This window comes from Sabethes cyaneus, chromosome 2, assembly GCF_943734655.1.
Source record: "Sabethes cyaneus chromosome 2, idSabCyanKW18_F2, whole genome shotgun sequence".
Taxonomy (NCBI): domain Eukaryota; kingdom Metazoa; phylum Arthropoda; class Insecta; order Diptera; family Culicidae; genus Sabethes; species Sabethes cyaneus.
Genome location: NC_071354.1, coordinates 74,424,127 through 74,446,266, shown reverse-complemented (window position 1 = coordinate 74,446,266; position 22,140 = coordinate 74,424,127). Strand labels below are relative to the sequence as shown.

Below are 22,140 nucleotides of genomic sequence, written 5' to 3'. Positions count from 1 at the left end.
TGGTGTATGCCAGCGAAACGTGGTGCGTCTCAGTGGAAACAACGCAAAAACTGCAGGTATTCATTAACCGGTGCCTGCGATATATCATTCGTGCATGGTGGCATGACAACTGGATATCCAACGAGGAACTCCATCGTCGATGTCATCAACGGCCGATAGCAACAAAAATTTGTGAACACAGGTGGAAGTGGATCAGACACACCTTGGGGAAAGGAGCGAACGAGATCTGCAGAGAAGCACTCGACTGGAATTCACAAGGACAGCGTAGAAGAGGCAGATCCAGAGGCTCATGGCGACGGAGCTTAGCCAACGACATCCGGGCTGTAGACGAGAACCTGTCCTGGCGACAGGTAAAAGCCATGGCGGGTAACCGTCAGTAGTGGAGATCTCTGATTTCATCCCGTTATTCTGCCGGACCGGCGGACATGAACACATAAGGGTAAGGTAAGGTAGGTCGTGAAAGAACCAAGTGTTTTAGCTCACCGAACCATTTCTATCGATGTTCCACACTTTTTAGCACAATCCTTCTTATCTGGTAGTTCCCTTTTTTCTTTTCAAACATTTTTCAAATCTTTTTGAAACGATGATTCTACAATTGATGAAGGGACAGTAAGGGAAAGTAATGAAGAAGGATTTTTTCGGGAATGAAGGGGAAGGGTGGAAAGGAAGGGGGGGTAATAGGTAGCTATGGTTAACAAGTTGTCGTTGTGACTCCTATCTTTTGTCCAATGCTGGAAGGTGCATGGGTCGAACCAAGCTGTAATCAGAGATTATAACCGGATTTGAACCCACAACACCTGCCAGGGCGTGTCGCTCACTGGTACCCGTGTACCTTTGAACCACAGAGGCGCTTGACAAAAGAAGTCTGCACAACCCCCCTTATTAACCATAGCGCGACATGGGTTGGTCTATTTTTAGACACACAATTGTGCCTCTTCCTTCACCTACTGTAGAAACCACCGACCGAGAAGTTGAATCTAACGTCTTTTTTACTTTCAGGACGACGACACTATGCAGGCCCTTACGACTTGCAAGGTACTGCGTGTGACGCTGTTCGTCCGAAAGCGTGTTAGTCGTAAGGGTAAGTCTTCTTCATTACTTTCCCTTACTGTCCCTTCATCAATTGTAGAATCATCGTTTCAAAAAAAAAAAAAAAAAAGAAATATTAATATATGCCTGACCGCATTTCAAGGTCATGACTAAAGTCACGAGTTTGGTCAAATCTTTTTGTCTAAATCTGGACTAGGCGAACCAGGTTTTTTAGTCTCATGTCGAAAAAGAAGCCTAATCCGATTAATCGCATTTTGGACAGTATGAAGACTAGTTTGGTTTTGGCCAGCGCGGTGTCACGAAAGAATGAGAGATTTTCAACGAGCTCTTCCAATTCAGAACGGATTCACGTACCGTTCAATTCGTAAAAAATAGCAATTGTATGGTTTTCTTGAAAACATTGTTTTCTAATCGCTGCATAGTGAAGCTCAACGGGAACTTTCTTTTGAACTTTTTATTTGAGAAATTTCTAACAACTGTCAGTCGGAACATATGTACAACCTTTATGATTTTTTTACTCTTCCGCTTTGATTATTTTGCATTTTGTGAAGCTGTTAGTTTGTGTAAATTGTAAGCTTTCTGCTAGGATCACTCTTCGGATATGCATACGTTTCTAGTAAAGTACAACAATATTTATATTTTTTTATGCTGCATGATATATAACAAAAAGTTTTTTTTATTATTTTTCAAATTTTACATAATATGTATGTATAATATGTATATATAATATTTATATAATATCAATTACACCAAAAATATGCACAATTCTTTTTATTCTTATTCATTTAATTACTTGTAATCATCATTATTTTTATTTCATTTTTCTTGTATGCTCGTTCTCTGTCTCGTAATATGTAGTATTTATTCTTTAGATTTTTTTTTTATTTTTTTTCGTTAAATTGTGTTCATTTTGCGATAACTTTACGCTAAATTAAAGTATTCATTAAATATCCAAGCCCTCCGTCGTTCGTGCGGCGGATCGTCGTGCCCAACCCGGTCCCGGATCAATCGATCATCGGGTCAACCAACAGTTGTCGGAGTCGTCTTCACAATGCCATTTCGATAGCGGCGGCGGCGGTGGCGGTGGTGCCATGGCATGTCATATATTCGCTCCTTTCACGCATGTGTTGGTTGAGGAATATTAATTTCCTATTTGTGGTTGTTTTTGTGTTTTTGGGGCGTTACTTGGATGGTACCATATTTTTTCGATCCATGGATTCCATTACCGCCTGTATTTAGTAGTATGTTTCTCGACGAACGAAATTGTTGCTATCGATCCGATGACGATGGGGCACAGCTACGGGCAAACAGGGAGATTTCCGACGATCGGGAAGGGCCGAATTTGAGGCTCAGTGCGGACTTACGTGCGGACGAAGTAGGCGCAGAATTGTGCTTCTTTCCGATGTACAACAACAGATCTAGGGCTTGGTAAGGTGCGGGGGGGTCAAAGCGTTTGTCAACAGAACTCAGTGAGGTTTACAGTAACAGAACAATAACATTTTGTTGTATCGTTTTTGTTTTTGTGTTTTTGCTTTTCGCGCTCTACACAGAAGGCCCACTCGGTTAGGGTATGGAACGTATGAACTCTGGCTAACTCGTTTCGCATCGATTTCTCTAAAGTAGCAAAATTAGTCGTTCCGACTGTATGCTACAATTATGTCTACGGTTTTGTTAAATCAGTCTTTTCTGCTTTTTTATTGTTTTCTATTCAAATTTATAGGAACCTGACAATAAGCAGTCGGTTGTCAGCGTAACGTGTTCTTTTTTGTTTGCGATAAGGATTTCTAAAACTTTTCAAATTGATCTGGGTTTTCCTCATATTCCACAGTGCAGAAGCGATTTGTTTCGGCATGAAAATGTTAAGCTGTCCATTTGGCAATTCACGGCACTTTGAATGTTACCCAAGCATGCTCTAGAATATGTGGGCTTGGTTTATGGCCATTATAATGAAATGTGTGTGTTTGTAACCAAACTGGTCAGCTGTCCGAAACAGTCCGCTATGCGAATAGTACATTTTGCAGTAAGCGTGGTTTAACAACAAAGAATAAGTATCTCACGCCTTTTATTATTTAAGTAAAATTAGCGTTTCGATGGTGCTTTTCGCTAATAAATTACCCGTAGATCGCCTAATCAACCGATAGTACAGGTTCACAGCTAAGTACATCTATGCTGTACGTTTATTAGTTTTGCAAACATTCACTCTGTTACCCTTTTGCGACGGTCAACGCTGAAAGTTTCCACCTTTAGGATTTGTTAGCAGATCCTTTATTTACACACCAATACACCCGTCTTTTACATTTGCTTAAGCTATTTACAAAAAAAAGTTTAACAAAACTTTCTACGTTTTACGTGTACTTGGAAAAACGATGACTATTTAGAAAGTGAATAGTTCAATAAAATTCGGTCCCACCTCAAGGGAACGGTTTAAGGCTTTATCCAGTTCCAGTTTACTATCAACCCGCGCAAGAGCACAGAATGCTCTGCTAGGAATTTGTCTCCCTTGGCACACTTGTTTCGATTTTTCTTTACTACATTACGATCGACCACATCCTGCCTTAACGACGTTGTTCCGAAGCTTTTGGATTTGCTCCGTTTATTGCAATTTCAAGAAAGCTCGTAATATTGCACATTTCCGCACATGGCTGCTCCGCAAGCATACTCATCATGCGAGCGATCGACGGAAAAGGTGGCAATCTGACCATCACCGTCAGGGGAAAACAGGTAAACTAATACTAGTGTATCCTTATAGGAACAATCATCCAAATCGTGTTCGCTTCTGGTTAGCATGGTTCATTATTCTACTACACGCTCTAGTACACATGTAAATGCTGGTAAAAATAGACTTTCGCTTCACTCCGCCCCCCGCCCCGTAACGTTTGCCTCACATAGTCAGACCGGAGGATCGTGCACCGCGTAACCAACCGCGTCACTCTGTGGGGAGGCACGTTTCCTGCCCACTTCGTAACAAGCACCTGCTGAGGATGACCGCACAAAAGCCGCACGGAAGGCGATTCCGTTTTTGATAATTCATTGCATAGAGTCGTCATCAAGTATTCTCGAGGGTTTCAGTTTTCCATTTTCTCTCTCTGTGTGTGTTTGTTTCATATTTTCCTTACGAGTTTCTTTTCCTTTCTTTTTCTTTTTGCTCTGACTTAGGTACAGCTCAGAGAACAATCTACGTGTGTTCGTGCTAGTAATTCTCTCTTCTTTTTTCCGTTTTTGTGAGTTTCATTAAACCTCAACTTATTTGATTTTTTTGTTGCTTTTTTTTAAATAAACCATTTTAGTTTTCTTGCGTTCAATGTTTTTTTTTTGCGTTTTAGTGTAGAGACATTTCTCGTAGTTACTCGTTACTTAATAATCAAACGATATAAACATATTTACAGTGAAAAAAATCTTAACAAACATATATTTATAAATATGTGTGATTTCTCGTTTTTTTCTCAGAATTTTTCTTCGTTTGGTGACGCCGTTTTGCTACTTCTGTTTCCCCGTCTTTTTAACTCGGTTCGTTTCAACTTTTGATAACAATTCTTCCAACTCGACTTCGACTCCGATCCGATTTGATTCAATTGTTCGACTTTTTTGATGGTTTTTATTTGATTTTTCCTCCTAGTATTTTGTTCGCTAAACTTGTCACTACTAATTCGCTGCTTGTGAAAACTAATGCCTAACTAAGTGTAAAAAACAACCAGGAAAAACGCATCTCATCATCTTGTGTCTGTGCTCTCGCATGACGAGAATAAGGGGTGTGTGTGTGTGTTGTGTAGATGCTAGATTCTCACTCCCATTTTGTTTTTCTCCTACCTGTAATAGAACAGTTTTCTTTTTTCACTGTCACAAATCAGTACGCAGAAAAAAGTATTCTTCTGAATTAAGGGTAAAACTTGTCTAAAAAGCGATTATTTTGAGTTGTTGTTTGCTCCCCCTTTTTGCTGGGGTTTTTCTTCTTTATTTTGCTTTAGTTGTTTGCTGTTTTTCTTTTTTGGAAATTAACACAACCATTTGTCATAATGTGTGCTGCTGCTGCTGCTGCTGCTGCTCCTCGATGCTTGCACTTTTTCTTCGCTTCGCTCATTTTTAACGTGTTTTAAAATTCCAGTTATTTCGTAAAATTTCACGACGCCAAAATATATATGTACATATTTTTTGTCATTTAGGTTTATCTAAAAAGTATGTTCTCTTTCTTTGCGCCTTTCCTATAGATTGTTTTTTTTTTTGTTTTTCCTTTTTACGAAAGTAACATTCGTTCGCATTTATGGTTTTGCTTCCGATTGCGTTTGTGGTTTTACAATAATAACACGACAAGTACACTTCTTATTAAAGTTGTTCCATTTGTTGTTGTTGTTATTTTGTTGTTGCTGTTCAACTTACTTCACGATCACGGAACCCTGCCCTTACGGTAATCGGTTCCGAACAGGCTCGGTCAAAAGCATTATTTTTCAAATAATGTCAACAGTAAAAACAAATTTTAATTTTTGTTGTTATTCTTCTGGGTAATTTTAAACTATTGATCTTAGGGTTGGAGAAAAAACTCAATTCTACTTTTTTGATAGTATGATAGTGATAAACGCCAATTGTGTTGGTCCCCGATTCCTTCTCCGAACCTCCGAGCAGCATAGCCAACAACAGCCAACGGAGGGAGGAGGAATCCGTTGTATTGCCATTGTTCTCAATTGCTTTTCAATTGCTTTTTTTTTTGCTATTAACCGGACCAGCAGCCTGTTCAGAACCCGATTGAAGTAGGCCCGTTGTTTTTTTACGTTTTTGTTTTAATTTAGATTTATGTTTTTGAATGGATTTATCATATTTACAGGTGAGCAGTTTGGTTTACCGTTTTTTTTTTTGTTGTTCTCTCCTAGATTATTTAATGTTAAATATATACTTTTTCTTGCAGTTGCACATCTTTGTTTCCATGTTTGTTTCAATGTTTGTTTTCTTTAAATGTATTTTTCTTTCACAAGGCATTCATTTTGTTTCTTTTTATTTCCTCTAACCGTTTTCTGCTATGCATAAAACTTTTTTGTTTGTTTGTTTATTATTCCTTTGCTCTAATGGTTCTGCCAGAAACGTTTCGTTCCGCATTAATTGGTGTATGTGTAGGTGTCTGTGTGCTTGTGCAATTTTGAAAGTGTGTTTTTTCTGTAATCAAAAACTACCACCAAACTAATAAGGCAAACAGGAAAACAACAGGAACAACTCGGTCTAAGGCACAAATTAAAGAATTGCTTTCAATCGGTTTTGACGCTGTGAAAATACAGAACAAGATAATAACTGGACAGGATTAATACAAAAGAATGATTTTATGAAGTGGTAAAATCTTGAAATAGATCTCTAAGCAATACGGATTCCGAATGCCCAAATGATTTGCAATTTATTTGAGGCAAAATAGTGACGTACTGGTCATTAAGGTGAATCGTTCAATGATAATTTCGCCATAAATGAACAATTTAATGAAAATGAAGCGACTTTGACTTTGAGATAGTGTCAACGAGAAATTTATCTTTCGCACCATGAAAAGGTATGAATAACCGACACTACTGATACTGATCTTCCCGAAAACAAATTGGCTTTCTAGTGGTTTCAATATGTACCGAGAATGATGGTTTGAGATGGAATTTAACGGAATGTTAAATTCCATTTTGAAGAATCATTTACTAATTCATGCTACGAAAGCATTTAACAAAGATAGAAACTATTGCTGTCAACAGAATTCTACCGTTTCTGCTCAATAGTGCGAAGTAACAACAGAGTGGTGTCGTCAGAATTTACCTCATTTCATACCATCACAAGAATAGCTAGTTTAATATCAACTAGTGTCACATCTCGTTCTTTTGGGTAGCTTTGCATATGAATATGTATGCTAAGTGAAATTGGAAGCAAAAAAGTGACATTTTGGAATCAATCAATGGTTACTTTTGCTTTTTGACGATCTTAAGGAAACCCTGCATGCCAGCCGCTACGCATTTCTTAAATTCCGCACTTCGAGCGGTGATCAAAACAAAAGAAGAAAGATTCAAAATGAACATCATCCAAAAAAAATCCAACTAAACGGGTCACAGCATTCCCCCCCCCCCTTCTATACAAGGTTGTAGTTTTTCGAACATCGCGGGCTAAATTACCTGCCATATTGAATTTCAAAATGGCCTTTTTTCAAAACGGGGCTAATAGTTGGAAGTTCAGTTTTATTTTGAAACCAAATATGGCGGGCGATTATTTTATGCTTTGCAAAAAATCCTTACAATATATTTACAATACAATGGGGTTTACTGGTAGAAGTCTTCAATCGATTTTAGAGACGAAGTTGTCGAGCAAATATCGAAAATCGATGTATTACCCATTTTGAAATCCAGGTTTTCACTACAAGGTTTTTAATGTAGACGGTTTTAATGGATGAAGGCGTTAAATGAAGTAAAATGATTATCATTGTAAGACAGCCCTGGTTACGGCACTTGGATAACGGACACCTCTGTTCATCAGTTTATTCAGGGAATTACTGTATATTTGTCCCATTTTTTATGAAATTTCCTTGTAGCAGCAAGTCAGCAGCTCAAAGTTCCCCTCAAAAACCAGCACGTCACTCTACAATGGTGTTTGTTCACTGTGTAACTTTTTTACATTCAGAATCTTTTTTTTTTGTTCACTGTTGTTGTGTTTAATCTATGTTTGTTATGTAGGTTGTGTTGAAATATATCTGTAACGTTTTTGGCATATTTTTTTCTTTGTTTGTTTTGTTCTGTTACAAGAAAACAAACAAAACGCTGATGTTGGCTTCTTCTTGTGGTCCACAAATTGTGACTGTTCCGTAACTGCGTAACTTTTCCGTTGTTGTTTTTATTCAACTGATCCCGAAGTTTTTTTTTGTTTCTTCTTCTCTATTGTGTGTATGTGCTTGTGTTTTCTTTTTGGCAGACAAGTTCGTGCTCTTTAGTGTGAGCGATACCAACAACCTTTCATATCACACCAATCATCTTGCTTCCTGCGCGCGTCTGATAGAAAATATGTGTATGCATTTTATTTACGAGTTTGTTTGCTTATCTCTTTTTTTTTGTTTATTGTTTCATATTGTTAATACTAAATAGCAGTAAAAAGGAGCAGATATATTTTTGTTTGTTTGCATCTAGCAACTGCAGTATTTTTAATTGTATACTTATTATTTTCTTTTTTGTTTTGTTGCATCTCTACGATGATATTAGCAGGCATGTGTTTTTTTTTTGTTTTAAGATCTGGTAATAGAATAGCTATATTTCATTTGCTGGATCACAAAAGCAGTATTTACAGTCGATTTGCACAGGTGTATCTTCATTTAATTGTTTGATTACAGGAAAAGTTAAGGTCAAAGTTGTATCATTGGTTTTTTTGGTAATCTATCTTCAATACATTGTTTTTTCTTGTTCTTCTTTTGTTATATTCAATACTCAGAGTTGTGTTTTGTGTTAAATTTAAAGAGTGAGAATATATCCTACGGTTTTCCTTTTCCACTGCATTCATATTGGGAAACATCTAAAATTTGTTTCATCGTGGGTTTCTCTTGAACGACATCATGTGGAACGACATGTAGTGGTTGGTTGTTTTACTGTTTTGTATGATTTGCCTTCTACTAAGTTGATTTCATTTTGGTGGGGAATTCAAGGTTCTTGTTTGTGTTTGTTGCTGTTACTCTTCCTTTAAACATGAGCTTCTAAAATGTACGTTTCACTAACTTGGCCCTTTAAAAGTGTGTAAATTTCTTTATAATATAATGCAGTGTGTGTGTGTATCTGTGATTTTTGAATTCAAGAAAGTTCTTCTATTTGAATGCTCAAAAGCTGCTCTTTAATTCGAGTTGATATCATAATTATAATAATAGCTATTTAAGAGAACTCCCTAGTTAGTTAAATGACACATAATTTCTCATTTGTTGTTGTTTTTACTTGTTCCACTAATACAACTTTCTTTTAGTTTCACTACTACGGTTTAATTAATGATGCTGTGTGTTGTTTAATTTTAATTCACTTCACCTATTTGTTTTAATTATTCTGCTATGATTACTGATTACGAGTGATAGTTTAATTTCAGCTGTCTAATTTTTCCTTTCACAATATGCGCTTGATTTTCTTTTTACGTTGGTCAGGTTGACCCAACTGTCTTGTCGGTCAGTTTGATATTTATTTGGTAATTTGATATTTTAATGTTCTCTTTGCTTTTTTTGGGAAAAGCATGCCTCCACCGCAGGAAAGAATCTATGATTATGTCCGCAGAAATTTTGGGTTCATTAAAGTGGAGAAGGTGAAAATAGAGCAGAAGAACTAACGGGAAGGATTTGTTGTAATTGTTAATTGTTTCTCACTTCTATCAATTTAATGCTGTTTACTTTTTTTCTAGTCCAAGACACTCGCATCTATTGGCGTCTCGACGTATTAGTTTGATATCAGTCTCTTAAAATTTAGTTCCCTTTTTTTACTAATCGTAAAACATTGAAATAATTTAATCGATTCGTTTTAACGCGCTGAACGAAAACTAAAGTTGGAGCATTTTTAAGTGGAAAACATCTACTTCTAGTACAGCTCGGGCATGGAAGTGTAATTTTTGGGTGCTAAAGGGTTATTCTATTACTACATGGAAGAAAATGTTGTACTTGCGACAAGCATTACATCGCAATTACAGGAAAACAAGACAAAGGAAGAGAAATTTTGATTGAATTTCTTGGCAGGCCAATATTTATCTAATAAACAAACAATGTAAAAATTTCGTTTTGACAACAAACCAAACGTGAACAAATCAAACATAACAAACCTATCCGAAGGTTTGGAGGACAATTTGTAGATTGCTTAAAAAATTTGGCTTTTTTTTTTGTTACAAACATAAACATTGCGACGAATCTGCTTAAGAGCCAGTAAAACAACTATATTGATTACAATTCATTTTTCTACTTCGATGGACTGAATTATTCGTTTCTAAAAGTGTATTTTTCACTTTATTTGTTTTTGTTTTAGTGGAAGGTAACTTTTCAATTTTTGACGGTATCTACTGTGATGCAAAACCGCGCGTGTATGTGTGATGCCCCAATTTTTTGTTTTGTTTCATGTAAAGTGGAGATTGTACGCTACGAATCGCGACAAATTTAAGACAAACAAATTTAGAATAACGCACGTGAAACACAGTTCATAATATTAACACCGATTGTAGTAGTAGCACTTATTGCAAAATTGTTGTATTTTTGGAGTACAAGATTGTATGGTAATCGTTAGTGAAATTAAATTATTCGATAGTTAAATTTATTCTCGTTTTTCTTAGCTATTCGACAGAAAAAGGTGGAACACCATATTTACTATAATTTGGATGGTATTTTTTATAAGCTGTCATTTTATTAAATTCAGTTTCAATTATGATGTCTGATGGTATTTTGTAACCAATTAATTTAAAATTGATTGGTAGCCAATGCTGCCTTATCTAATTAACGTTAATGGTTTGCTACTATTGCTATTCAGTATAGTGAAAAAATAAAACAATTTCCAAAACCGAAATAAATAGTTGTATTTAATGACGACGGATGTTGATAGCTCTTGAGAGAATTTATTGGCCAGTTTGCGCAATCTGGTGTGTTGTACGAAAATAGTTTTACACTACGCAAATGGGACGAAAACATTGTCTGTCTAGTGGCGTTTCAGCTCATCAATTGGCCGCGATTGATTTTTCCTTCATCTACTTATAAAAATGTGGATGGAATTAAAAAATCTTTCTTGTCATTCTACTTTTACTGGCATCGAATTAACTTCGTGTGTGACCGTCTCTCGCGTTGCGGTGTGCCTTGCGAACACTTGACCATTTTCTCATCTGCTGGACGCTAGTAAATCGTGCCGCGTGTCGTTATGAGTCGATTTTGCCTGAACGGAAAACTACTTATTGTCGATGGATTCTTTAGCATTTCCAATTGTATATTTTTTAAACAGAACGGCGACCATAGGTGGTGAAGGATAACTAATTGAAAACTATGCTCGATTCCCCACTATTTGGAGAAAATTGGAAAATTATGTGATTCTTCACTCTTCTTCATACCCTTGCAAATTGCCTCTCCGTTCAGTAGCTGTCTTGGAACCTAAAGTACTTATTCGTTTTTGCTAGCTTTTGATCAATGTTGAGATGTTTAAAAATCAACCATTTTGAGTGTCTTTTAATTGGCGTTCTGTTAAAACATGATTCAGTTGGACTCGCCGGTTGATCGAGAGAAATTGCGTTAACCTTTAATAAAAACTAGATTTTGAAACAAATTTAACTCGTAGTTCAACCAAAAGTGGCAATCAAACATCTAACATTTTAAATAAGAATAAAATAAGTGGAATATAGCTTGCAAGTGCACAGAAACCGAAATACTACCGACTAATAATTCCACAAATTATAATGATGAAGATAGTCAACAAAAACATAGAAACCATAATTGAATGCTAAACATTTTGAACACAATATTATTAATGAGTAAAGGCAGTTTTTGAGAAGCACTCTAATTTGAATCTTTAAAATAAGAAAAGGTATTTTTAAATAACAAATTCTCCGGTTTCGTTGCAAAAAAAGCGTAAAAGTATTCTATTCAGAATCCAATAAAATTTCAAACCACAACAAGTATTATTAGCAAGTTTGCAATGCATTCTTGAAAAAAACATCCAACCAAATTCTCTCGACCAACCGGTTCACCCGGCAATTCTGTTCTTGCATATAACTTATAGTAGTTTTACTGAGATATTTACAAATTAAGCTATCCTCAAGGGTTGTATTTTGTGACACTAGTATTTGCAACATTGATGTACCTACATTTGCTTTCTCTTTGCTGCTTCTTTTCGGAGTAATATAACTAACCAAAGCACAACCGAATCATAATGGAAAATAAATCAAATAAAAACCAAAATATCAAATCGTCTCGCTTGATCCTCTCCTAGTACGGAAATCAAAACAAATTTAACATAAACCTTCCCACCCGGAGGCAGGTTCAAACAAAACGAATTCCTAATCGGCGCCTAAACTTTCTAACATAATTATGTATCTTTTCAGTACCCCACTCGACAGGGGGAGAACGACGAAGGACCTGCACCGTTTGATACACGCCCCCAGCCCCTCCCTGACAAGCCTTCCGTGCTTTTTTACATCCTCTCTTGTCCTTCCTCTTTATTTCCGTCTAGAGCAGATTTCCTATACCCGATATTCTTTCGCTTTAGTGGAAACATTTACTAAACAATTAATAAAACCGAAAAAATGATAACCTTTTTACTCTTTCTCTCTCTGTCTCTGTCTTTCAACACTATTCGTTTTTTGTATCCCCATTTCCTATGTAATCTCTCTTAGAGATGATGATCAATTAACTAATGACCATCCTGTCAATGACAAACAATTTTTTGCTAATTCTGTGGCACTAATGTTTCAGTTTCTTTTTTTTTTGTCTAACCAATCGATGATTGTATCCGTGTGCATGTGTGTGTGTTTGTTTTTGGCTTATCGTTTAACAATCGCTTTACCCACACTAGTCTTTGACGGAATAATATACGCTTGTGTGTTTGCCAGTATGAGTCGGTGTTCTTCTTTTTTTGTGTGTGTATGTGTGTGTGTGCATTAGCAAGTGCTTGGCTGCATGGGAATCGGATTGTTTACTTAGGACACCTTTTTCATTTTGTATTTTGTTTTCTTCTTGAGAACTTCCTAAATTAAACAACTAATAAATTAATTAAATACCCATAAATTCCTTAACCCTTTTCTTTCTCCTCTCTTTGTGACATTTCCAGTCTCTCCCGAGCACTGCTCCGAACCAGACTTCCCGCATACTCTTTCATTGTTTCCTAACAAATGTTGGCAAATGTGGGAAGAAAGCGAAAAGAATATCACTACTAAATTGTTTCACCTTTCAAAACAATCCTTGTCTCTGTTCCTCTCGTTTGGCGTTTGTTACTTCTCAATGGGAAGAGAACAACGTCTCTCCGTCCACTCTATAGAAACAGAAGAAATTTAAAACGAGAAAATTAAGAAAGACTAATTCAAAAAATCCTACTAGAACAACGTCATTTTCTCTTGGCGATCTAGTACACCTCTTTCTCTTTCTCTCTCTGGGTATTTGCTTTAGGTTAATACCCTAATGCCTAACTGCCGCTCTACCTCGTTCGCTCATCCCTGCTAACATTCTCAATTAACTAGTTAAGTTTTATAAACTCCTACAATTAATTCAAAAAAATCCTTAGAAATCAATTCATTAGATAATGTCTCTCACTCTCTTTAACGTGTGTATGATTTTTTCTCCCTCTTTCATTTATGTGGAAGGGAAAAGTGGTGATCATCTGCTGCTGCTTTAATAAGTTTCAAATTCCGTTCCGTTTTGATTTTGAGCTTGACAACGCTAGGGTACCGCCTACTGTGGACCGCAACATCGTCGTCTGTTTTGCTGTCGATTCCTTCCGGAACCGGGACTTAGTTAGATATAACGAGCGCTATCCATGTGTGCGGGAGAAAAGCGTTGGCTGTGGCGAGAAACCGCGAGTACGACGATATGACGAGATTGACTAACTGCTACTGGGGGAATCGATGTAGAGGTTGATGACTGCTACTCTGCATTCTGCATTCTGCATTTGGAGGCTCATCCCGCGGACGAGAAAGTGGCACGATTCAATCACACTCATTATAAAATGCTTTCTCCCTTCCGGCTGATTGCTCCAGGCTTTGATTAAGGTTAGGGTTCTGCTGGCTCTACTACTAACTGCTAAATATTTAATATAAGGTAACAAAGAATCGCTTTTCGTGGCTCTGCTGCTCTCTTCAGTTATTTGCTGTCGTTTTCCATAGAAGCACAAGTTTACCAGCACTGTACTGCCGAAACCGACGTTCTAGTACTTCCCCCCGGGGTTGCGTAATTACTACTACTAGAAAGATTGAGGGGATTCAAATGATGAACAGTGCAGCGTACAGTGCCCTAAGTTTAACGCGGGTGTGTGGCTTTAGTGTCATCAACATACGAATTGAGACGAATGCTGTTTTACAGGCTTCAATAATCGTCAGTAATTCTCCTGCGGCCGACACGATCCGTTAGTGATTGCGACGTCATAATCGTGCACCAGGTGCTTGATATGAGATAGCTTATTGTGTAGATAGTTGAACCTATTTGAAGAAGAGATTTTTTTTTAGATTTTGGTTTGAACATTGATTGATCGCAGGATGACTCACCTTTGCTTAGTTTCTTGAAACCGAATATCCTTTATGCTTTCATCGTATTCCTTAATAATTTGCCTTTGAATTTCCTAATCACAAAAATTTGAATTATGCATTAATAAACATTGATCCACTGGGAAGCAACACCCGGGTTTGATGGTTACCTTATACCGCCTCTCGTTGTGCCGTTCCTGTTGTAAATCTCCCTCCAGCTGAGCAAACTTTCTCGACACTCGTTCAACGATTTCATGCAGCCGACGATATTCTTGAAAATCGTTGTCAAATTCAGTCTTATATTTACGCCGTTGTTCCACCGAGGTTATCCTAGTAAATTGATCACTGAAAAAGAGCATCTTTGTAGATTATTATAACTTTTAAATTCAACGCAGCACACTTACCTAAAATCATACTTCAAACTTTTCACCTTTTGCGAGTCCTCCCGGTACGCAGTGATCTGATCATCGTAGTTATCCCGTTCTGCCATCACGTCGGTCATGTCTCCGGTAGAGTGCTGTATCCTTCGCGCCACGTCGTTCGACACCAATGAGTAACTTAGGCTGACCCCGCTGTCCTCAGATTCCTGTGCATTTGGTGTCACATTCGATCTGCGATAGATAAACAGAAACCGATTAACATCTCAGGCTCCACCTTGTTGTATTGTTGGTTATCAGATTCTAGAACTAAACGTGTTAGCTCCCGATTCTGTGGTCTTAAAAGTACTAAGCAGTAAGCTACCCACACCATTGCGCAAACCCCAAAAAACCAAGGGTTGTCTTTATTGATGATGCCCCCCGAAACCAGATAGATAATAATGCGTCGCGAAGTCTAGATCTAGATCAATCATAGGTGAAGTATAGAAGATAGTTACCCGTTGCGATAATGTTTTGACGAGCGTATGCTGTCGTCGTGCTCCCTGGAACGTGGATTCATATTGCTAGTGTCCCTGGAGTCGGTAACGCCACGCCTAGAGGGGTGAGTATTTAGGGAAGGAGGTGGATGATGATTTAAGAACGTACAATTTTGTGTCTTTAGAAATTAATAATAAATTGGGGGAAAAAAGTTACAGTGCGCTCTCGGAGAGCTGGTGCTGGGAAAGGTTGTGATGTTCTTTGAAAACTGTCTAAAATAATACATTCTAAATTTCTATACATTTGCGGATAAGCAGCACCGTTAACTGCTGCCGCAGTTTCTGAATATTGATGAGGTTTTTTCTAAATTATGAAAGACATTTTTTACATCTCTTATTGATTGGCAAATAACTGTTGTTTGCAACTCAAACCTCATCTCATCCTCCTTATGATGCCAACCAGTAAACTAAGAGAGGATTGAGATTGCGCCCTACGCGTCTCCTTATGTTAGGAGCGGCATACAACACCGTGTACCCTGATTTTCTAAATGCGGCGTTTCACCATCGCGCCTTTATCGCGAAACTAAATATCACGGCTCGAATATGGCATTCGTTACTTGTAATTTTAGGGCTCTACTCATGCCGGTATGCGTAGATATATGACTGTAGCTATCCAAAGAGTGTGGTAGCTGAAAACGGAAGAACCTGAACTTTGGGTAGATTCCAATGTCAGAACTTTACTCAAGTATTACTGTTATCACACCTGCGTTGTTAAGCGAAACTAAGCGTCGATTAACCACTTTGAGTTCATCGTTGAATATTATTACTCGTTTTATTGTCCCCGATGACCAGAGATTGTTGTGTTCTCAGGAGTCTTTTCCTTCCATATATTACGTTTTAGACGCATTGATTTGTAGCTCAGTCATCCTAGCCTTCGATTTTAGTCTGGCGTAGGTTATCTCCGCCGACGCAAAGTTTTTAGTAATAATGCCAAGGTCCTCTGCGAAGGCTAGGAGTTGGCTTCTGAAGATCGTGGTGAAGATCGTTTCTCTCGTTTCGATGGCTCGACCCTCTGCGCAATTCGAAAGGACTCGAGTGCCCCCGAAACGTGCCCGTAGCATATCATTCGCTCTAAGGCAACTTTAATCAACCGTGTCAGTTTATCCAGAAAACCGTTCTTGAGCAGTATCTGTCATACGACTGTATCGTAAGCTGTCCTGAAATCCACAAAAGCATAATGCGTGGGTACATTATACTCGTGACATTTCTAGAGCATTCGTTGGTTTTGTACTACTTACAAAACGGATGAAGCAATTAAGATGAAGCTCACTGATGAAGCAACCTGCTGAAAAACGGCAAAGCAGCTAGAAAGGACGACATCCCCGCCGTATTTTTGAAAGTCGACAGCGAACGGCTGTATTGTGCAATCCATCAGGTTATACTAAAAGTAGGGACTGAGAAGGAACTATCAACGGACTGGTTGGGAGTTCTCATATGCCCTATTTACAAAAAGGGTCATCGAATCGAATGCAGCAATTATCGAGGTTTTACTCTCCTCAATTCTGCATATACAATTCTCTCCCGCATCCTGTTTCTCAGACTGAGGCCGTTACAGGAAACCTTTGTTGGCGAATACCAGTGCGGTTCTCGAGAAGGACCTTGCGACAAACCTTCGATAAATTCCGGGAATTAAACTTGCAGACTCACCATCTGCTTATAGACGTCAAGGCGGCATACGATTCAGTTAAACGAAATGAGCTGTGGTAGATTATGCTTGAACATGGTTTTCCAACAAAACCGATTAGACTGATACGTGCTACCCTTTAAAATCAAGCGTCAGCAGGATAACGGGTGAGATATCGGACTCGTTTGTGACGTTAGATGGTTTGAAGCAAGGTGAGGCACTATTGAATTTGTTGTTCAACATTGCATTGCATTGAAGGCGTGCAGAGAAGCGGTACCATGTTCACCGTAGAGCTGTGGCGGGACCGTACACGCATATTAAGAAGGAAGCTGCGGGGATAGGGCTTATCATGAATTCTACCAAAACAAAGTATATGGTGGCTAGTATAGAGCGTGGTAGCCGGGTTGGTACTACGAAGGCGATAGATGGAGATACTTTTGAAATGGTCGCCGAACTTGTTTACCTTGGTATGCTAGTGACATGTAATAAAGATGTGAGCTGTGGAGTAAAAAGGCGGATAGCGACTGCCAATAGACGCTTCTACGGATTACGTAGCCCGCTAAGGTTCCGTAGCCAGCAACTCCGTACGAAACTCGTGCTCTATAAGACATTGTTTTTCCTAGTGGAATTCCACTGTCATAAAGTGTGGATGTTGAAAGAAAGCGACCGACGAACTCTTGGCGTTAGATCCTGCGATCAATTCTTGGCGGCATATTGGTATTGGTGTCGGCTTTAGCCTTATATATAGGCTAACCGACGCGCAAGGTGTCGACTTGGTTATTTGTTTACCGCGCTCGATGAAGGAGTACCGCAACGTCGTAGTAAAGTTGTTTGCAAGAGGTGAGCGACCCGGCGACATATTTCGGCGGTTGAATTCTCATGGGATACAGCGGAATTTCATGTATAACACCAACCGTCGATACCGGGAGACGGGCTCGGCACCAGCAGCCATCAACAAGATGGTGAGGGAGCGGGTTCGTCGAGAAATGAACCGCTCGTTCCGGAAGACCGCTGTTGACCTGGATGTGTCGATCGGGACTGCCCACGCCATCATGGCGAAAGGACGTGGGATGCAAGCCGTACAAGAAACGCAAGGTTCACGGGGTAACGGAGGCTACAAAGAAAAAGAGGTTGGACAGAGCAAAACTGATACTTTCGCGGCACGCTGGTCAGGAGTTCGTGTTTTCTGATGAGAAAGTCTTAATCTTGCAACAACCGCACAATGTCCAAAATGATCGGCTGTGGGCGCCAACGATAGCCAGCATCCCCTCGTTCCACCTCAACGTCCCCCGGGTCCAGAGCGCCACGTCGGTGTGGTTTGGGGGGTCGTGCCCAAGCGTGGGAAGCTTCCACTGGTGTTTATCGAGAAAATCGAGTGGCCTCCCAGCTCCCCGGATCTTAATCCCCTGGTCTTTTATGTATGGTCGTACGTGCTGGCCAAGCAAAGCGAACATAAAGTGAGCACTATGGACCAATTAAAGAAGCTCATTTCCAAGATCTGGGACAAGATGCCCATGGAACAGGTGCGTGCCGCGTGTGATTCTTTTGAGAAACGTCTCAAGTTCATCATAAAGCACAAGGGGGGGGTGCTTCCACTAAATGGTTCAATAAAAATTGACTCAGAAATCCTATATTTTCATTTTATGAACACATTTTTAAAGTGTATTCGAACTTTTTGAACACCCTGTATATTTGGAAGATCAGGATGCTACTTATTTGGGCTGTGGAGATTAGTGTCTTATATTAGCTGAAGGGGATGATGAAGTACTTTGAAATACTTAAGGTGAGATTGTAACTTGAGTACCAATGATCAAATCTGACTATTAAATTATACAGGTCCATACAATTGAAGTCATGCGAACGACGTAAATGATCATAAAGATATAAAGAAATAAAAAGTCAGGTCGCCAGACAGCTTACAATTCAATTACAACAAACGAAACGAGTATAGGTCTAAGGGTGCTCCCCTGCGGGACGTCGTAGATGTTGCAAAATTAGTCAGAATACTTGTGCCTGGTCTTTAAACTCAGCCTACGCGATGGTTTAGACACGAATGAGAACGGTAAGGAACCTCCCAGTTTATGCGTCCATGCAAGGCGTTTACACTGCATCAATTTGCACTCCTTCGTTCATGTTACACAGAGATCAACGACAAGGGCTCAACGAGATTCGTAGAGACTGTACTGAGCTTGTTAGAAAAGCCGATCAATATGCCTCCGCCATGAAATTTTCCACTATTTTGCTAATTACGATCATGTCGAAGGCGGAAAAAGCGCTTTCGAAGCACTGAATTGTTATAAATCGCCATGCTTGCCAGATGGTCTGGTATTTATGATTGATGGGAATCCCCGCTCATCCCCGCCATCTACCGCTCATTTAAAAATGATTCTAGCTTAGTTTGTCCATAGCAAATCTAAATTGAAATCCATCAAACCATTTGCATCCATTTGCATCATAAGATACGGAAAACAATTGTGTTTACAAGAAAAATTTACTTGGTTTCTAAATATATCATAATAATGACTTTTTTTTAAAAAAAGTAATGCAACCTCATGACCCCTTTTACCGCTCATTTGAAATATGATGATCCATTCACCGCCCATATGGGTGCCATTTACCGCTCATATCTTTTGCTGTTGCTAAATAAATAAAATGCTAGTCATTTGCGCTCGGTCTTGATAAAAACGCGATCAAAAGGGCACGTTTCGCTCCTCACTATAAAGATTATTTATTTTGGAAATGAGCTTTTATGAATATAGTGGAAATTTATGTTTAATTCGTATCATTAAACATACAAAATTATTGTTTGTCAATAGTTTTTATAATAATGAACCATTTTAAAAAGATATAAGCATTTTTTGTTTGAAATGAGTGGTAAATGGAGCTGAGCGGTGAATTGCGACGTTATGGTACTTTTGAAGCAGTTAATAAATTTGTTTACGTAGGCGCATTATTTTTGGCTTGCGATAACCAGGTTAGTCGTCAGGTAAAAAGCAGGTAAGCGACTGCGAACAGGGCCCTCTATGGATTACGCAACCACCGAAGTTTCTGTAGGTATCAAACTCTTCAGGTTGTGCTCTACGGTCATGAATTTTAGACATAGAAGGAGGCTGAACGCTAAACATATAGCATCCTTGAGCGCTGTGATTGATACAGCGACCACTGCCGTGTGACTGCGACCAAGCATGCCAGTGACTGCGACCAATTCTGAGGATCCATACTGGAACATTAATTGTTGCGCAGCCTCATGAATGACGACCAAGTGACCTAAAGGTGTACGCCGCATTCGGCACCGGATAACCTACAATCCAAAACATGACCTTCTCGTACAGTTTGTCGTTCAAAAAATGAACAATTTGACTACGAGGCTTAACATAAGAAAGCCATTAAATTAAACAATTTAAATAATAAAATGTTGTATTAAATAAGAACCCATTGAAAAAGCGGGCTGTAAAGAGGCAAGCTGGTCGTTTGCGACCGATATTTTTCCATTGTTTTACATATAATTGGTCGCCTTTTTGTTGGAAAGCAGTAGCTGGTAGTTCAAATTTCTTGTTACTTTTGTTTTCGGTTAAAGAATCCAGCAAGACCAAGAACAGCCCACAGAGAGAGAATGAAAACATCGGCCAAGCGTGTCCGATAAAATACCCCCCGAATATTCAGTTATATATTCTTTGTATATACAGCCTTCCACAAGTGATGAATCCTTCTTACCACGTGCTTTTCCTCATCAATACACAATAGACGTTTTTTACGTCCGCGACATTCAAACGGGGCACTGCACCAACTTACCGATTGATATCCGGCAGGATGTCCTTCTTGTAGTGACTGATCCGTGGCTTCTTGGACGTGGGCATACTGCCGATGCTGCTGCTGTCGTCGTTATTCGTTAGCGACGGCCGTTTGCCACCGGACGGCGGGCTGCTGCCATTGTGCGCGCTGGACGGACTCTGTCCCGAGGTGGACGAACCTCCGTCCGAGCTGAGAGGAGGTGTTAGATTTTGAGGTTTCCGCCTGAAACAATGAGAAAAAAGAAGGAAACAGCACCGTTAGTGCAATCGTGTCCGACCAGTTGAGGTGATCTAGCGGGTGGTGAACCTTTTGAGCGTTTGCCGGTCCTGTTCGGAGTAGAACGGCCAGTCTTCCTGCACATCGTTCCAAATGTGCCGGTGCAGATAGTAGACGTTATCTCGCATGCTCGAGATGGTTTTCAGTACCTGTGCTATACACTTTTGTTCTGGCCCGCGTATACCCTCTGAAAAAAAAGTGGAGGAGGTTAGCAGGAATAAAAAATCAAGCAAAATCAAATTTACCTTGGTTTATTTTCGCAAACAGTTCCGGTTTTTTATATGGCCTTAGTGCTAGTAGATGAATTAATCTCTCCCTGTAAACAACATAAAACAATTACGATAAGACTCTGTCGCTGTCTGTGTGAGTTAGTGTAAAAAACTTACCGAATATTACGCTTCGTAATTTCCGGATTGCCACCTTTATGTAGCGTTCTTCCGTTCGTCACCCGGTTGTTGGGTACGATACCGTTTTCAGACTTTTGCTGCTGCTGCTGCTGCTGATGGGGAGGATCGTGCACTGTGTGCTGGTAGCCGGGCTTGGGCTGCAGCGGTTGCTGCGTTGCCCCCGCCGACTGGTGGTTGTTACTACTGCTGTTGTAGTTATTGTTGTGCTGCAGGCCATTGCTTTTCGGTAGTTTTGGTGACGTCGACAGGTTGTTGTAGCTGTTGCTAATGTTATTATTAACCGCCGCCGACGACGACAGCTGACCATTGTTGCTGCTGCTGTGGTGGTGGCTGTGGTGGTTGTTGGTGTGGTGGTGATTATTGTTGTTGTTGTGGTTGTTTGCGAGCGCGGGAACTAATGATGATAAATTACTATTCACAGCACTGTTGCTGTAGTTGTTGCTAGAACTATGCAGCGAATCACGTTTGCTTAACACTGGATTACTACTAGGAATGTTGCTGATACGAGCGCTTGGAGTTTTTAACTTCACCTTACGTCCTATGTCGGTTTGATTGGGCTTGATTTCTCTTGTACTGAAAAGTAAAAAGAAAAAAATATGATTAATTATGTGTTTTGGAATATATTTTCCAGATGAAATTTAATGCTCAATTCTGCAAATAACAATCACATAATGATAAGGGACGAAAAGGTTATGATATAAAATAAGGGCAGCAAAACATTTGGATCATCGATCACATGTTTAATCACAACAGAGCTAATCACAATATCAAATAGAGCCGTCTAAAAATATCTGTTTCATTTTCATCCACATCGGTATGAGAAATTCCGGATCATTCTCATTTATTAAATAGAAAATCCCCCGTGAGAGTGCAAGAGTGGCAGCAATTTGCACGTTTCGAACAGAAGGGCTCTTGACATGTGC

At 39.2% G+C, this 22,140-nt stretch overlaps 1 protein-coding gene across 6 annotated transcripts in view; it reads right to left on the bottom strand.

The window, feature by feature from the left end:
- Positions 1 to 1,804: 1,804 nt before the first annotated feature.
- The window catches only part of LOC128737742 (RNA polymerase II elongation factor Ell-like), a 190,001-nt gene continuing 169,665 nt past the window's right edge, over positions 1,805 to 22,140 (bottom strand). For 5 of the 6 annotated variants that reach the window (XM_053832443.1, XM_053832441.1, XM_053832442.1 and 2 more), the window contains 9 exons: positions 21,197 to 21,790; positions 21,056 to 21,126; positions 20,841 to 20,997; positions 20,535 to 20,756; positions 15,080 to 15,175; positions 14,610 to 14,816; positions 14,376 to 14,550; positions 14,227 to 14,300; positions 1,805 to 14,160 (listed from right to left, as the gene is read on the bottom strand). In XM_053832443.1, coding sequence (XP_053688418.1) covers positions 14,058 to 14,160; positions 14,227 to 14,300; positions 14,376 to 14,550; positions 14,610 to 14,816; positions 15,080 to 15,175; positions 20,535 to 20,756; positions 20,841 to 20,997; positions 21,056 to 21,126; positions 21,197 to 21,790 — 1,699 coding nt within the window. In that variant the 3' untranslated portion in view covers positions 1,805 to 14,057. The remainder of the gene's footprint in view (positions 14,161 to 14,226; positions 14,301 to 14,375; positions 14,551 to 14,609; positions 14,817 to 15,079; positions 15,176 to 20,534; positions 20,757 to 20,840; positions 20,998 to 21,055; positions 21,127 to 21,196; positions 21,791 to 22,140) is intronic. The other variant, XM_053832446.1, reaches the window with a different exon arrangement.